Source organism: Leptodactylus fuscus, chromosome 6 (genome assembly GCF_031893055.1).
Source record: "Leptodactylus fuscus isolate aLepFus1 chromosome 6, aLepFus1.hap2, whole genome shotgun sequence".
Taxonomy (NCBI): Eukaryota; Metazoa; Chordata; class Amphibia; order Anura; family Leptodactylidae; genus Leptodactylus; species Leptodactylus fuscus.
The window spans coordinates 162,674,346-162,692,811 of NC_134270.1; the positions used below are offsets into that span (position 1 = coordinate 162,674,346).

Genomic DNA, 18,466 nt, shown 5'->3' on the forward strand with positions numbered 1-18,466 from the left:
ACACGTGGCTTCTTCATCTTCTGGTTTCAGTTTTAAAACATCGCACACCTGACAGAGCCCATTATAGTGAATGGGGTCCACAGCTTGCCATATGTAATCAATATTTTAGTGGTCTGCCTATCTGTTGTTCTAGTCCTCTGACTGACCAGGACAATGGACAGGCAACACCAGTTTAAGACTCAGTTCATATCCTATTCGGGGTTCCGTTTCCACTATGCATGAAAAATGTGGAGGGAAAAGTGTTACAAGCAGGGCTTTTCTCTCTGCATTTTTCACCATTTTCGGGCAGAAATTGAATGGAAACCATGCGGGACTCATTATAGTCTATGGGGTTGGCGGGTTTCCTAAGTTTTTTTTTAATGCGGATTAGGTTTCTTGGGAGGTCCCCAAGCGTTCCCCCAGAACGGAAAGCGGAACGTAGATTTGAACCAAGCCTTAAAGTGCATGTTCTGTTTTATACCTGGACATCATGTTTGGGTCATGTACTGGGGTGTAGCTATATGGGGTGCAGTAGTAGCAGGCGCTACCGGACTCTGGACCCTGACGGGGCCTCAAAGGTCCATCTGTCATATAAAAGTCACTACTAGAATTCTGAATGGGACAAGGTAGGACACTGGGCCCCGCTGCAAAGGGGCAGACATAATACACCATCTTTTGTAATTTTTATGACACCCCACTATGACCTCATGGACAGGTGTGCATCTATCTCCTATCATTGTATTATTCACCCTCTATAACACCATTCTGTGTAACATGTCAGAAAAGGACAGGGAGTGACTACAGAAAAGATTGTTGCACTTTGTTACTCGCAATAAAGTTATTGAAACTTCCAAGGTCAAGACCACGTGGTGAGTGTGGCTGCGGGTAACCTTGACTACGGGAGGAAGCGCAGGTCCCCAGGATGCTCTCGCGAGACCTTGCGCCGTGTTTTTCAGCGGCTGCCGCGAGTTCTCGCGAGGTTTGTGTGACTCCCCGCTACACTCTCCACTAGGTCAAGATGTCGGAGTCTGAGCTCGGAAGGAAGTGGGACCGGTGTCTGGCGGACGCGGCTGTCAAATTCGGTAACGTTTAGCGCGGCAGAGATGGAGGGCTGTGGACATGGCGGTGATACACTTAGTACATACAGGAGGCGGGTGAGGCATGGCTGACACCTGTGTCCTGTCACCCCGTGTGTGCTCAGTGTCATGTCTGCAGGTAGCTCCAGCCGTCATACATGTACAGGAGACCCAGTGACGTCACATAACATGTCACACTGTGAAGGCCATGTCCTGCTCTGACCACCAGGGTATAAGTCATATACATCATCTATATCAGGCATGTCAAACTAAGGGTACCCCGAGGGCCACATGAGTAACAAGAGGTTGTTGCGAGGGCCGCACACAGCAGCTAATGGCTAGGGCCTAGGGGACTGACCACTAATTCCATTCATCGCAAAAATCCGGCATTTCTATTGCAGGCTACTTAGAGTAGCCTACAATAGAAAGTATAGAATGACAGGCTGGAGCCTCACAAGGCTCCCACCTGCCATAAAAATGCACGCAGGCCCCGAATCTTGCTCCAGGTGCCTGCGATTGCCGGTAAAGTGGCACCTCAGTTAAAGCTGGTAGACACCATTATTGTGTTGGAGTGCAGGGGAGGGGGGCTTCTGGATGTCTGGCCCTTCCTTGGGCCTGAGGACTGTTTTTTTCCCACCCACTTGCAATTCTTGCACTTGGGGGTTAATAGGAGCACTATGGACTGTAATGTTCCAATTAACCCCCAAATGAAAGAATTACAAGGTGGGTGGGAAAAAAAAAACAGTCCTCAAGCCCAAGGAAGGGCCAGACAGACCTCAAAAAGCCCCCCTCCCCCAGCACCCCAACCCTTCCGTAGGATAGGGGTTAAATACTTGAAAAATCACAATTTAGAGTTTAAAGACAAAAAAGTTTAATGTTTAGAGACAAAGTTTGAGACTTTTGTGCGGGCCGCAGATATGCCTGTAAAGGGCCGCATGTTTGACATGCCTGATCTATAGTATATACATACAGGTATAATATCAGGATTGGCTCAGGATATTACATCCATAGTGTGCTGGTGGTTGTAGGAGAGTGCTGCTCCCCCAGTACTGAGAGATGTAAGACAGTCTATTCTTCTCCTACCTTTAGACGTCTTCTCTGTCCCGCTTTTTGGTAGAAATCCCGATTTTCTTTGGTATGCAAATAAGTTCTCTCACAGCACTGGGGGCGTCCCCAATGCTGTGAGAGAACTCTCCAGCGCCGCCTCCATCTTCTTCTGGAATGGCCTCTCCCTTCTTCCGTCCTGGGTTCCAATCTGCTAGGCATGTGCAGTTAGCTCTTCCATCGGGCCTCAGGCAGAGCCGACTGTACATGCCGGTGACCACAAGAAAATGGCCGCCTACACAGTAAGCTGGTGTAAGCGGCCATTTTCAGAGCTGACTGCACATGCCTAGAAGATTGAAACTCAGTATGGAAGAAGACACAGGGGAGAGGGCGTTCCAGAAGAAGATGGAGGCGTTACTGGAGATTTCTCTTGCAACATTGGAAACTCCTCCAGTGCTGCGAGAGATTCATTTGCATACCGAAGAAATAAGTTTTGTGTCACTGTTATTGTATAGACCTGCAGTATACAATGTATACATGTCATTTTGGCTGCACAGAGAATGCTGTAAGGGCTAGTTCACACGGGGCTAGTGTCGGCGTATTTTGGCTCTGATTTTGACTCAGGAAGCCATGTCAGAATAAGACCAAAATGCGACTGTTGCGGCTTCCTGCTCAGAAGTGAATGGGCCTAGTCTGGAGGGTGCTGTCACGAGGCGGACGCTGGGGCTGATTCAGCCGTGGAATCCGCCTGAAGAAAGGACAGCTCGCTTCTTTTTTACGTGAGTGGGAGCAAACTGCTCACGGAAAAAAGGGCGCTAGCGGTCTCCATAGACCACCATTGTGAGGGGGCGGATTTTGAGGTGGGTTCAGCATCCAAATCCGCCCCCTCTTGCCCCGTGTGAACGAGCCCTAAAAACGAAGCTCATAAGAAAGACGTCCACTTCCATCCCATTCAGACTTTTTTTCAGCTTTGCCAGTACATGCTATGGTGTATACAAATGGCTCCATCATACAGTACATTTGTACCGCAGCCTTTAAGTCGCGATACCGCTCTGTGAACGTAAAAATAAAAAAGCTACAGCTTTTTGAAGGCAGGAAGTTGAAAAACAAAAATGAAAAAATGGCTGGGGTGAGAAGGGGTTAATGACTAATGTGCCAATTCCTGTTGCAGTGACAGCTTGTAATGTGACAGATTTGCTGTGAATGCTCTTGTACAGCCGCTGATCACGTCTCGGAGCTGGATTTCGTGTCTGTGTTGTAGCTGAGTTAGGGTGTATTTACACGATCGTGAAAAACAGAAGTGTGACAGGCGTTCGCAAAGCATGCGTGTTTTTTTTCAGTGTTTTTCACAGTTGTCAAAAAAGTGTCCTGCTTTAGCTTTGTCTGCGAAAATGGGAGATAATGGAGGTGAATAGACCTATTGAGAGTCATGGGTTGTATAATGGCAATATGACAGCTGCTTCAATGTGAATATCGGCCCATGTGCTTGCTAGGACATACATGGGCGTTTTTCCCCAGACATTAGGTCTGTGACATACAGCCCGGTACTGTACATAAGGTCATAGTGTTCTTCAGTCACATCTCAAGCTGCAGTCTGTATTCTGCTGGCTTCCAGATTCGGGATGTGTCGCACTGTTGTAGGTCACAGCAGACCGGCGTGGAGCCATCGGTGCGGCCTGCAGAAATACAAGCTTTGGATATGAAGGTAGTGAAGAAATAGTTCTAGTAAAGTATTGGTAAAGTGATCCATACTTCTATCTGGTCTGAGATATTCTCCATTCTGTGTGCCCACAGCCCGAGGGCTGGCAACACTCTAGATCTGTCTTTCTGTTGGTCAGATGGTACTTTTTCCATTGCTGTAATGTGAACCTGTACATACCAGGCTGTGGGTAGGAACATACTGCTGAGCGGATCCTGCATATGTCACTGTGTGAAGGTTGTCATTGTGTAAGGGCATGAATGGCGGACAGACATTAGAAAGTGGCAACCTGACCCCCAGATCCAGCTCAGCCGCCATGCCGTGGGCTTACTGTCCATATATATGGCCACCTTCCAGAATAGGCAGGGTAATGTTCATCATCTCTGTCTGTTTGAAAAATAATCTTTTCAGGCTTTTTTGGGTAAAGTTGGATGACTACAAATAAAGCTACCATTACAGTGAAGTTGCCACCCAGCTTTCCTAGAGTCCTAATTGTCCAGGTATTCATATACGCTTTCTATATATCCATTTATCCCATTCAAGAGTCTGGAAAAGTTGTGAGGACTGGATTGGTTCTCCCCCAGGTGAGTGACAGCCAATGTGGTTGCCATTACATCTATCTATCTATCTATCTATCTATCTATCTATCTATCTATCTATCTATCGTTTAGGGCTAGTTCACACGTGGGCAAAAAGGCTGATTTTGACAGCGGATTTAGCTTCAAAATCAGCCCCTTTACAATGGAGCCCTATGTGAACAGCTAGCTTTTTTTCTACTAGCTTTTTTTATTGCTAGCTTTTTTTGCTAGCAGAAAAAGAAGCAACATGACCTTTCTTCAGGCGTTTTCAGCCTGAAGAAATCAATGGTAGTCTATGGGGCGCTGAAAAAAAGCCTTGCTGATTTTGGTCGCATTTTTGGCTGCTGTTTTGGCAAAAAAAAAAAAGCGACTGAAACAGCGAGGCTTTTTTTATGTCACATTTTATGAAGTCACATCCCAGAGTGGTGGTCCTGGGTGTTGGCTTCTTCCTGCAGCCATTTTGTGAAAAAGAACATCAGATTCCATGCCATTTTTTTTTTAATTTTTTTATATTAAAAAGCAGTCAGCTCTGCTCTGTCAGTGGGCTGGCTAGTTAAAAAATGGGCTGGTTAAAAAAAAAAAAAAAAAAAAAAGCTTCAAAAAAATCAGTAACTGAAACAGCGTCAAAAAAAGCGTCCAATGCAAAAAACAGCATAAACAAAAAGTGACGCTGAATTTTCAGTGCCAAAATAAGCTAGACTTTTTATACGTGTGAACTAGCCCTTTAAGACTGAGGTTGTAAATTGCAGAAATGGAGCGTCCCCCCCCCCCGCAGATTTTGCTGCATTTTTTGAGCCAAAGCCAGAAGTAGATTTAGCAGAAGGGAGAAGTTTATTCACCTTTGGTTACTTCTATTACTTATGGCCTCACCCTTGGGCTACGGCCACACTTAAAGGGGTTGTCCCGTCACAAGGATCCTATCTATACTGCTTGTTAATGTGGATGTAAGACGTTTCCTAAATACATTGCTTCAGCAAAACTGCTTTGTTTGTCCACTATCTTACTTTATTCAATTCTTTGTGGCCACAGCCCTGACTTAGCTGCTCATGAGTCAAGTGATGTATCTGCTGCTCTCAGGGTGGAGGGAGGAGGGGCTAAGTGCAGGGAGCGAGCCTGTGTATCTAGCTATTCCTGTGTCTACACCATGTGACCTAGGTCCTGCACTCAGATAGAGGAGCTGCTTTCATTTCTTCTGTTCTCCCAGTTATCAGGCTAGCTAATTCAATTGTGTTCATTATGGCAGAGACAGGCAGTCTCTGTATGTAACACAGAATGGAGTTGCTGCTGCCTGTACTTCATAGTCCAATATGGGTGGGCAGAGCTACACTTGAATTTGGGGGTGGAGCTAAAGGGCAGGTTGCATGTGAAACCCCGCCCACCAAATGATACAAGAAACCAGGAAGAAAGAAGATTTTACAGCAGTAAAGACTGATGAGTATGTGAGGTGGGAATACCCCTTTAAAGGGATCCTATCATTAAAACTCAATTTTTTGTCCCTAAAACGAAGGAATAGCATTAAGAAAGGCTATTCTTCTCCTACCTTTAGGTGTCTTCTCCGCGCCGCCGTTCCGTAGAAATTCTGGTTTTTGTCGGTATGTAAATGAGTTCTCTCACAGCACTGGGGGTGGTTCCCAGCGCTCAAACAGCACAGGAGGCGTCCCCAATGCTGCGAGAGAACTCTCCAGCACCGCCTTCATCTTCTTCAGGAACGGGCTCTCTTCGCGCCTTCTTCCGTTGGTGGCTTCAAACTTCTAGGCCTAGGGCAAAGCCAACTGCGCATGCCCGCCGACCACAAGAAAATGGACGCTTATACAGTATTGTAAGCGACCATTTTTTTTGTGGTCGGCGGGCATGCACAGTTGGCTGCCCAAGGCCTTGAAGTTTGAAGCCTTCCAATACTGTGTAAGCGGCCATTTTCTCATGGCCTGTGGGCATGCGCAGTCTGCTCTGCCCGAGGCCTTAGAAGTTACAAGCCACCACCGGAAGAAGAGGCTGAAGATGATGCTGCTGAAGAAGAGGAGACAGCGGCGGCGCTGGAGAGAGTTATCTCGCTGCATTTGGGACGCCCCCAGTGCTGCGAGAGAGCTCATCAGCATACCGACAAGAACCGGGATTGTAGGCAAACAGCGGCGCAGAGAAGACGACGAAAGTTAGGATAAGAATAGCCTTTCTTAAGGCTATTCCGTCGTGGTACTTAGAAAAAAAATCATGTCTGAATGATAGGATCCCTTTAACAAAAATGCTTCAGCTATGTGCTACAGAAATATATCTTCATTTAAAGGGGCTGTCCAGGACCCTGAATACTGATGATGTATCTACAGGATGGCATCAGATTGGTCGGGGTCCGATAGGTCATTAGTATTCAACTTTACTAGGTCCTGGATAATACCTTTAAGAGTGACATGCGGTATAGCTATTCTATCCACAGCAAGTCAATTCCTTCAGTGGATTTCTAAAGTCTATTTCACCCTTTGCGTTGCATGTGGTCAAATCCAGAGCGACGTAAAACTGGTCGTGTCACGGATTCATTGTGGAATTTGCAGCCAGTTTTTTGTGAGCGTATTCCCTAAGGCTTCATACACTCCACCAAGTGTGCTATTCGTGTATGTTCCCGTGTTATATAGGACCGGCTCTATGAATATCGAAATTGAATGGAGCATCGAAACGCACGCAAACGGCACACTCAGTCTTGTGCATGAGTCCTAAGGAAGCTAGGTGAGGTGGGAGCTGTAGTTTCTCCATATGTCAGTGATATATACAGCTCTGAATATATTAAAGGGAGTTTCAGGACCCCAAAAAATGAGCTGAAGGTTCAACACCAAGCGATAGCCAAAGTCTTTTCAGTCCATCTCCGATTCATGACCATTGGGCCCCATTTGTCACGTCCAGTAGCGGAGCCTGTTCAGTGCAGCGATGGGGTACGTGACTACCACTTGTGGCCATCGATTGGCCGCAGTAGTCATGTGGGGCGCCATTGATGTCATTGCTAGATGCCCAGCACCAGAGGACTGTGATTGAACTTGAAGTGGAGGTCACATGTTGTGCAAATGTTTTTCGTTTCAGATTTAGGATTGTGGGGGTTTTTTGCAACAAAAAAAAAGGCTTTACTCCTAGGTGTGAATGAGGCTCCAAACTGAATTTGCAACATAAAAGCTTTTATTTGGCCATGTTTTATTTAATGCACTTTCCCTTTAAATGCTGTGCCCTTAAATCACAAACAGAGGGAGTGTCTGTTATAGGTGAGGCCGTATGTATTACGAAACCCCAGGGATAGTAAATCCCGTAGGTGGTTGCGTGTCGGCTGTAATTGTTGCAGCACATTGCTCTGATCTGGGCACATTCTTTTCGAGATAAGTCGTCATCTTTTCCATACGTCCACATTACGGGAATCAGATTATGTAATAACTCGTAGTCCTGGAACCAGAGGGTGCCCTATATTCAGGAGAGGAGCTGGGAAGCGTTATCGGAGTCATCCCACAATGGATCCAATGATGACCCAGTGTCTGTAGGGCCGGGTGGATTCAGGGTACAAGGAACCTATTCAGACTGTGCTGTGCATGTCAATGGTGTTTGATAATGCAGCAGCGTCTGTGCAGATTTGGGATCCTGTAGTGGATACCCTATGGGTCCAGTTACATTGGCAATATTCCTGCCTGGTGACAACCATCGATTGACCATTATGGAGTGGAGATTATGTCTATGGGCATTTTACTGTCATCCATTCCCACACAGTTTCTATATATATATGTTTTTTTCTTGTTGACACATAGGAATGGCTTTAAGAAAGGCTATTTTTCTCCTACCTTTATGTTGCTTTCATTGCACTGCCGTTCTGTAGAAATCCCGGTTTTTATCAGTATACAAATTAGTTCTCTCGCATCACTGGGGGCGGTCCTAGGCACTCAAACGGCACTGGAGGCATCTCCAATGCTTTGAGAGAAATCTTCAGCGCCGCCTCCATCTTCTTCAGGAACATCCTCTTCACGCATCTTCTTCTGGCGCAGGTGGTCAAACTTGTTAGCCTCAGGCCTAGGGCAGAGCTGACTGCGCATGCTCACAAGCCTCAAGAAAATGGCCGCTTACTGTGTAAGCAGCCATTTTTCTTGTGACCATGGGCATGCGCAGTTGGCTCTGCCCGAGGCCTACAAGTTTGACCACCTGCGCTGGAAGAAGACGCGTGAAGAGGACATTCTTGAAGAAGATGGAGGCGGCGCTGGAGAGTTCTCTCGCAGCATTGGGGACGCCCCCAGTGCTGTTTGAGCACCTAGGACCGCCCCCAGTGCTGCGAGAGAACTTATTTGCATACAGACGAAAACCGGGATTTCTTCCGAAAAGCGGCGCGGAGAAGACATCTAAAGGTAGGAGAAGAATAGCCTTTCTTAAGGCTATACCTATGTGTCAACGAGAAAAAAATGTTTTAATGGTAGAATCCCTTTAAAGGAGAGCAATAAAATGGTGAAAAATTGAAAAGTAAAGGGTTCAGTTTTATAAGATGTGCGTTCCCTACGCTGGAATAGTCTGTAGCCCCAAATTGATTCTTCATAGTAATGACCTATCCACAGGATCGGTTATCACTATGAGATTTGTCAGGGTCCAATACCGCCCACCAAACCTACATAGATCAGCTGTTACAAAAGGCTTCGGGTACCTGAAACTCCTAAGAAAGCTGATCTGTTGGGGGGTGGGTATTGGACTCCGAAAGATTACATAATGATGACCTAGGGGATCAGTATGAAGAATCAATTTGTGGTTGGAAAACCTGACTTTTAGTTAACTATTTAATTTCTTTACTTTTTGGAATTTATTTTTATAATAGTAGCGCATCAGGCGGTGAAGGAAGTGCAGCCTGTTATATGTGCCTAAGTCGGGTATTGGCGCCATTTTTCCTGCGTCCAGAGATCAGTTGACCCTTTTATATATGACTCTATCCTTTCTGAATTTTGATCTCCTTACAATTTAGGGTTTTTTTTTTTTTTTGTTCTTTTTCCTTCATTGTAACAGAATCCGGTTTCTCGATCACGGCGGCCGCCACCATAGACCCTGCACCGTTGCGTGTGTATGTTCTTGTGTTGGCTCTCCAGTTGTTTTTGCTCTTTTGTATACAACTTGTGTTTATTAACCCCTCTGACGCCGTCTGCTCTGTGCGGCTGCTTATACTGGTTTGTGGTTTTCTCCATCCAGGCCATGTAGGGGTAAATGAGCGCTCTCATTCCTCAGTTATTTTTGTGTAGAATAATCCAAATATAACTTCTCCTCTGCACCCTGCCAAACAGCTGCACAATGTTGACAAGTGAATAACAATGGCTGCTTCATTATACCATGATTTACTAACAAATGTCTGGAGGGCCGGACCTGGGAATGGCGGATCCTGCAAGAACTGCACCGTCTGGTCACCTGGACATCAGCTGCTGTTTTAATAGGAAGAGCATGTTTCTTGTCCGGCACTTGTAATAAGGGGGTGGCATTATAGTATATTCTTGTATATAGGGGGCAGTATTATAGTAGTTATATTCTTGTACATAGGAGCAGTATTATAGTAGTTATATTCTTGTACATAGGAGCAGTATTATAGTAGTTATATTCTTGTACATAGGAGGTAGTATTATAGTAGTTATATTCTTGTACATAGGAGGTAGTATTATAGTAGTTATATTCTTGTACATAGGAGTAGTATTATAGTAGTTATATTCTTGTACATAGGGGCAGTATTATAGTAGTTATATTCTTGTACATAGGAGCAGTATTATAGTAGTTATATTCTTGTACATAGGAGTAGTATTATAGTAGTTATATTCTTGTACATAGGAGTAGTATTATAGTAGTTATATTCTTGTACATAGGGGCAGTATTATAGTAGTTATATTCTTGTACATAGGAGTAGTATTATAGTAGTTATATTCTTGTACATAAGAGCAGTATTATAGTAGTTATATTCTTGTACATAAGAGCAGATTTGGTGAAGGGTCCAGTCGTTTGAGCCCCTCCATTTACGGCCAACATTCAGGATAGACAAACTAAACTTTTTCTTCTTCTTGTGAGAAGTAGTGACGGCTTTAGATACAGACTCCAGCACGTTCCAGGCCATGTTCTCGGTTTCAGTCCAGGGTCCTGGATGTGACTGTTCTGCCTCCCGGGCTGATGTGGATTATACCATCATTTTTGCATTTGTTTGGATGAATCATTGTGAGGCAAACAACACAAGTTTGTGTTTAATCTCCCCCCCCCCCCCTTCCCTTCCCTTTTGCTTTGTTCTGAACGATAATCCATAGCAGAAAGGTCCATGTACCATGCAAAGAATTAAAGGGCAAATTCAATTAATTTTGGACAAGTGGCCAAGTCGTCCCCTGCCCTTTACTGATTAAAGTGAGATGTCGGCTATTTCTGTCAGATGAGTCATTGCACAGTTAATAGACTTCATAGATCAGCATTTTGCTGTGAATTGGGGACATTAGGCGGCAGTTGTTCTACGTCATGCTTGTTACTGGGCAGACATCCCTGCAATGTATTAAGCTGCACACGGACTTGAGACTTTGTTAGTTTTTTTTTAGGTTGGTTTCAATCTGCCCACTCCTTTGTTCGGTCTGATCTTATACCTTCTTGCAGTTACCTGCTGGTTTTGGGTCTGTGCCCTGTCTTGTTATAACAGATGTAGATTCACATAACACCGTTCAAGGCTGGGGCCTTGTGGAAAAGCTGGGTTTTTTGTTTGTTTTTATTGCAGATTTTGCTGTGGCTTTTGAGGCAATGCAAGGAGCGGCTTCAAATGGACTGGCCAATCTAAAGACAGCTCTCCTAAATCCAATCCTGTCTTTGGCTCAAAAAAAGCAGCAACAAACAAACCACAGCTTTACGGCAATACTGCACCTCCCTGAGTGCAATGCAGCAATTTGCTACACATCAGAATCAGAATCAAAGAAGCTTTATTGACACATCCGAATAGACATTTGGCATTGCCAAAGCAAGTAGGGTGGATGGGTGATTTGGGGTATGACAGTCCATGGGGTCGCATCTTCCGCTCATTTGGTGGCCGGTGGACACGTGTTGGGCAGCGATCTCCACAGTCCACATGACCCAATAGTCGTGACTGTCAACAGCTTGCAAGTGGCAGATAGCAGAATTACGAGTGCAGCTCTGGAGGTTACTACACTATAAGACATGGTATAGCGCAGAATTGACACCAATTTTCCAGTCTATTCGACCTAGCATGTGGATTATATATAAGCGCCTGTGAAACCGATGTCCCAAAGCGGGGAGCGGTGCTGTAAAATAAATGTCAGCGGGGTTGATGGATATCTGCAGGTACTGGACAGAGTACAAAGTTGAGTTGTGTAGACAGCCCTGTAATAAATGGAGTGAGTCATGTCCGGATGATTTGGGTATATACCTAAGAGTTAACCGCCCCTCTAAATGTGGAGGAGGGAGTGAGGTCATCCAACTGTCCACTCACTGCTGTGCAAATAGAGGCCATAGCAACCCCACAGATCCGGCCTCACAATTTCCACATTGATTGATTAATGACCCGTCTAATACACCGTGGCCCCACCGCACATGACTTTTGTTGCACACGGATCACATTCACCGCGTCTTGGAACGAAACCCTTACTGGCGAGCCATTTTCTTTTTCTAATAAAACAGCAGGAGTTTGCATTTCGGTTTTTCGATACTAGAAATGTTTAAAGGGGTTGTCTAGGACTTGTATGGGATATAATGAAGGGAGAAGGTATACTCGCCCATGATATCCCTTGGTGGCTCCAATGCCAATGCTCTAGTGTTCCCTGCCGATCTAGCAATGATGACCTCATATATAGCATGCATAGCACTGGTCTCAGTAGTCACTTGTCCACCTGCATTTGTCACCATAGAGGCCATTGTTGGACCGTTTTTGTGATCATTGTACACGGTCCCATTGGTGGAGAATGAATAGAGATTACTAGAGGGTCGGACACAGGATAGACCTGAATATAGAAATGACCTAGAATCCTCCTTGACTCTGGGCTAGGATGGAGTGGTCAGACTTAGGCCCTCCCTGGTCTGGTGTGGGTCCATTAGGTGGCAATACCTTGGCTCTATGTGTCCACTCCAGACCCGGTAGGTTAGGGTTGCATTTAGAGAGGTCGTATTTAGGACCACACTGCAGTCCGAAATGTCCAGATGGGATATGAAGGGCCCACCAGACTGTAGAGTTAACCAGAGCCGAGGCGGTGTCACCTACTGTATCCTTAACACATCAGGGAACACCTCCATCGAAGGCTTGGCTCACATCCATGTGGGGACCCCCTGAACGGAAACCTGTATGCGTTAAAAAACGGTTACCTAAGGGTCAGTTCACACGGAGCAATTTGCCGTGATTTGGGGGCGTATCCAGAGCAGATTCCTCCCCAATCTGTCTCCCATTGTTTTCAATGAGAGGCAGAGATCGCAGCAGGAAGCAGGAAAAAAGAAGTGTCCTGCTCGATCTTGCTGCATGGTCCTTGGTTCGAGACTCCCTGCTTATCAGGGCCATTCATCCGGGCCTAATCAGGGGTGGGATACCACGACGGGGGGGGGTGTTCTGTTCCGGCAAAGATGACTTCATGTTAATCAGTCATGTGACTGCTGCAGTCAGTCACTGGCCTCAATGGTAATGCTTATATGTACAACATGTGACTGCCAAGGCCCGTGATTGGCTGTAGTGGTCATGTGACTGGTGTCATGTACATGATGCCACTGCTGCAGAATTCATGGGCAATTTTCTTAAGAGTTTTTTTCCGAGCTTATTAAATGATGACCTGTCCTTAGGCTCGGCGGGGGTCTTACACCTTATGATCAGCAACCAAGCACAGCGCCGGACACTAGGACTAAGCTGCCAATAGGTCATGTGATCTTCACATGGCCTGTGAAGCGGAAGCGACATTCAAGGAGCGTTGTGACTTACTTGAAACAGCGGATCCACAGGGGTCACCTTAAGATGTGATAAAGCCGGGAGACCTCCTTTAATCACAAACCCTTTAAGTTTATTGGTTTTATAGTGTGCTGAATTCACATCTAGAGCTGTATTTACAATTTGCCCTGATATTTAGTTGACCTCTCCCCGTCTCCTTCAGTTTGTTGTGTTATCACGGATGTGTACTTGCCTTACCTAACCCCATATCTATTAATTCTGTGCACTAGAATGCCATGATTCATGGGGTCTCATCGTTCAGGGTATACCTGTGCTATAAATGCAGCTCTGGATGTGACTGGAGTAATAGACCAGGGCCGTGAGTAGATTTTATACATATAGGTTCATTCACCTCCTATTGCATTCTCTACAATGTGAAGCTTTGTGATCCACCAGCTGCGCTCGTCGTCTTGAAGATTTTTGCGGACTATCTGCAGAACATAAGCTTTATTTCAGGATAAATAAGATTCTGTGTTCTTAACACTCGGCTGTGGCAGAAAATGCTTCCAGCGGATACTGCCGGGGATTTTGGTAAATTATATGAATGGATTTACTTGGAAGCCTTTTTATGTATTTTTCTCCAGGCTGACAATGATATAACCCCGAGCGGCGGTCTCCTCTTAATCCCAGATGTTCAGGACACATCCTGCTCTCTTGGAGGACTCTGGCACCGCAGCCAAGGTATCGTCTGTATGGGGCCGGAAGGATTGAAATTCCTTCCCTGAGATGATTTACTCTTGGGAAGGGTTGAGGCCACCTTGTGTGCCCATGTTACCTCTGCTGGCTGGGATGTGAGGCGAGGTGTATGATGGCTCTGACCATCCAGATGTGAGGTGAGAAGGAAAAGTTCATCTAGTGTGTGTCTCTTGTGTCACCTGTATATCTCTAATACTGCCTTTGGAGATTGTCAAATAAAGGGCCCTCTTGTGCCGAATTTTTATCTGTAGTAGTTATATTCTTGTACATAGGAGGTAGTATTATAGTAGTTATATTCTTGTACATAAGAGGTAGTATTATAGTAGTTATATTCTTGTACATAGGAGGTAGTATTATAGTAGTTATATTCTTGTACATAGGAGTAGTATTATAGTAGTTTTATTCTTGTACATAGGAGGTAGTATTATAGTAGTTTTATTCTTGTACATAGGAGGTAGTATTATAGTAGTTTTATTCTTGTACATAGGAGGTAGTATTATAGTAGTTATATTTTTGTACATAGGAGCAGTATTATAGTAGTTATATTCTTGTACTTAGTAGTATTATAGTAGTTATATTCTTGTACATAGGAGTAGTATTATAGTAGTTATATTCTTGTACATAGGAGTAGTATTATAGTAGTTATATTCTTGTACATAGGAGCAGTATTATAGTAGTTATATTCTTGTACATAGGAGCAGTATTATAGTAGTTATATTCTTGTACATAGGAGCAGTATTATAGTAATATTCTTGTACATAGGAGGTAGTATTATAGTAGTTATACTCTTGTACATAGGAGTAGTATTATAGTAGTTATATTTTTGTACATAGGAGCAGTATTATAGTAGTTATATTCTTGTACTTAGTAGTATTATAGTAGTTATATTCTTGTACATAGGAGGTAGTATTATAGTAGTTATATTCTTGTACATAGGAGTAGTATTATAGTAGTTATATTCTTGTACATAGGAGCAGTATTATAGTAGTTATATTCTTGTACATAGGAGTAGTATTATAGTAGTTATATTCTTGTACATAGGAGGTAGTATTATAGTAGTTATATTCTTGTACATGGGAGGTAGTATTATAGTAGTTATATTCTTGTACATAGGAGCAGTATTATAGTAGTTATATTCTTGTACATAGGAGCAGTATTATAGTAGTTATATTCTTGTACATAGGAGCAGTATTATAGTAGTTATATTCTTGTACATAGGAGCAGTATTATAGTAGTTATATTCTTGTACTTAGTAGTATTATAGTAGTTATATTCTTGTACATAGGAGTAGTATTATAGTAGTTATATTCTTGTACATACAGTCCTATGAAAAAGTTTGGGCACCCCTATTAATCTTAATCATTTTTAGTTCTAAATATTTTGGTGTTTATAACAGCCATTTCAGTTTGATATATCTAATAACTGATGGACACAGTAATATTTCAGGATTGAAATGAGGTTTATTGTACTAACAGAAAATGTGCAATATGCATTCAACCAAAATTTGACCGGTGCAAAAGTATGGGCACCTCAACAGAAAAGTGACATTAATATTTAGTAGATCCTCCTTTTGCAAAGATAACAGCCTCTAGTCGCTTCCTGTAGCTTTTAATCAGTTCCTGGATCCTGGATAAAGGTATTTTGGACAAACAATTCAAGTTCAGTTAAGTTAGATGGTCGCCGAGCATGGACAGCCCGCTTCAAATTATCCCACAGATGTTCAATGATATTCAGGTCTGGGGACTGGGATGGCCATTCCAGAACATTGTAATTGTTCCTCTGCATGAATGCCTGAGGATTTGGAGCGGTGTTTTGGATCATTGTCTTGCTGAAATATCCATCCCCGGCGTAACTTCAACTTCGTCACTGATTCTTGAACATTATTCTCAAGAATCTGCTGATACTGAGTGGAATCCATGCGACTCTCAACTTTAACAAGATTCCCGATGCCGACATTGGCCACACAGCCCCAAAGCATGATGGAACCTCCACCAAATTTTACAGTGGGTAGCATGTGTTTTTCTTGGAATGCTGTTTCTTTTTGGACGCCATGCATAACGCCTTTTTTTATAACCAAACAACTCAATTTTTGTTTCCAAAATGAAGCTGCCTTGTCCAAATGTGCTTTTTTTTTAGGAGTAGTATTATAGTAGTTATATTCTTGTACTTAGTAGTATTATAGTAGTTATATTCTTGTACATAGGAGTAGTATTATAGTAGTTATATTCTTGTACATAGGAGGTAGTATTATAGTAGTTATATTTTTGTACATAGGAGCAGTATTATAGTAGTTATATTCTTGTACATAGGAGTAGTATTATAGTAGTTATATTCTTGTACATAGGAGTAATATTATAGTAGTTATATTCTTGTACATAGGAGCAGTATTATAGTAGTTATATTCTTGTACATAGGAGGTAGTATTATAGTAGTTATATTCTTGTACATAGGAGCAGTATTATAGTAGTTATATTCTTGTACATAGGAGCAGTATTATAGTAGTTATATTCTTGTACATAGGAGTAGTATTATAGTAGTTATATTCTTGTACATAGGAGTAATATTATAGTAGTTATATTCTTGTACATAGGAGCAGTATTATAGTAGTTATATTCTTGTACATAGGAGCAGTATTATAGTAGTTATACTCTTGTACATAGGAGTAGTATTATAGTAGTTATATTTTTGTACATAGGAGCAGTATTATAGTAGTTATATTCTTGTACTTAGTAGTATTATAGTAGTTATATTCTTGTACATAGGAGTAGTATTATAGTAGTTATATTCTTGTACATAGGAGCAGTATTATAGTAGTTATATTCTTGTACATAGGAGCAGTATTATAGTAGTTATATTCTTGTACATAGGAGTAGTATTATAGTAGTTATATTCTTGTACATAGGAGCAGTATTATAGTAGTTATATTCTTGTACATAGGAGCAGTATTATAGTAGTTATATTCTTGTACATAGGAGCAGTATTATAGTAGTTATATTCTTGTACATAGGAGCAGTATTATAGTAGTTATATTCTTGTACATAGGAGGTAGTATTATAGTAGTTATACTCTTGTACATAGGAGTAGTATTATAGTAGTTATATTCTTGTACATAGGAGCAGTATTATAGTAGTTATACTCTTGTACATAGGAGTAGTATTATAGTAGTTATATTCTTGTACATAGGAGCAGTATTATAGTAGTTATACTCTTGTACATAGGAGTATTATTATAGTAGTTATATTTTTGTACATAGGAGCAGTATTATAGTAGTTATATTCTTGTACATAGGAGCAGTATTATAGTAGTTATATTCTTGTACTTAGTAGTATTATAGTAGTTATATTCTTGTACATAGGAGTAGTATTATAGTAGTTATATTCTTGTACATAGGAGGTAGTATTATAGTAGTTATATTCTTGTACATAGGAGGTAGTATTATAGTAGTTATATTCTTGTACATAGGAGTAGTATTATAGTAGTTATATTTTTGTACATAGGAGCAGTATTATAGTAGTTATATTCTTGTACTTAGTAGTATTATAGTAGTTATATTCTTGTACATAGGAGGTAGTATTATAGTAGTTATATTCTTGTACATAGGAGGTAGTATTATAGTAGTTATATTCTTGTACATAGGAGCAGTATTATAGTAGTTATATTCTTGTACATAGGAGCAGTATTATAGTAGTTATATTCTTGTACATAGAAGTATTATAGTAGTTATATTCTTGTACATAGGAGTAGTATTATAGTAGTTATATTCTTGTACATAGGAGCAGTATTATAGTAGTTATATTCTTGTACATAGGAGCAGTATTATAGTAGTTATATTCTTGTACATAGGAGCAGTATTATAGTAGTTATATTCTTGTACATAGGTGTAGTATTATAGTAGTTATATTCTTGTACATAGGAGCAGTATTATAGTAGTTATATTCTTGTACATAGGAGCAGTATTATAGTAGTTATACTCTTGTACATAGGAGTAGTATTATAGTAGTTATATTCTTGTACATAGGAGCAGTATTATAGTAGTTATATTCTTGTACATAGGAGCAGTATTATAGTAGTTATATTCTTGTACATAGGAGCAGTATTATAGTAGTTATATTCTTGTACATAGGAGCAGTATTATAGTAGTTATATTCTTATACATAGGAGTAGTATTATAGTAGTTATATTCTTGTACATAGGAGCAGTATTATAGTAGTTATATTCTTGTACATAGGAGCAGTATTATAGTAGTTATATTCTTGTACATAGGAGCAGTATTATAGTAGTTATATTCTTGTACATAGGAGCAGTATTATAGTAGTTATATTCTTGTACATAGGAGGTAGTATTATAGTAGTTATACTCTTGTACATAGGAGTAGTATTATAGTAGTTATATTCTTGTACATAGGAGCAGTATTATAGTAGTTATATTCTTGTACATAGGAGCAGTATTATAGTAGTTATACTCTTGTACATAG

General features: G+C 41.9%; 1 protein-coding gene across 1 annotated transcript in view; it reads left to right on the forward strand.

Annotated features, from left to right (window-relative positions):
* The first annotated feature begins 969 nt into the window (after positions 1-969).
* Positions 970-18,466, forward strand: part of MICOS10 (mitochondrial contact site and cristae organizing system subunit 10) — a 40,108-nt gene continuing 22,611 nt past the window's right edge. The window contains exon 1 of the mRNA XM_075278840.1: positions 970-1,061. Coding sequence (XP_075134941.1) covers positions 998-1,061 — 64 coding nt within the window. The 5' untranslated portion in view covers positions 970-997. The remainder of the gene's footprint in view (positions 1,062-18,466) is intronic.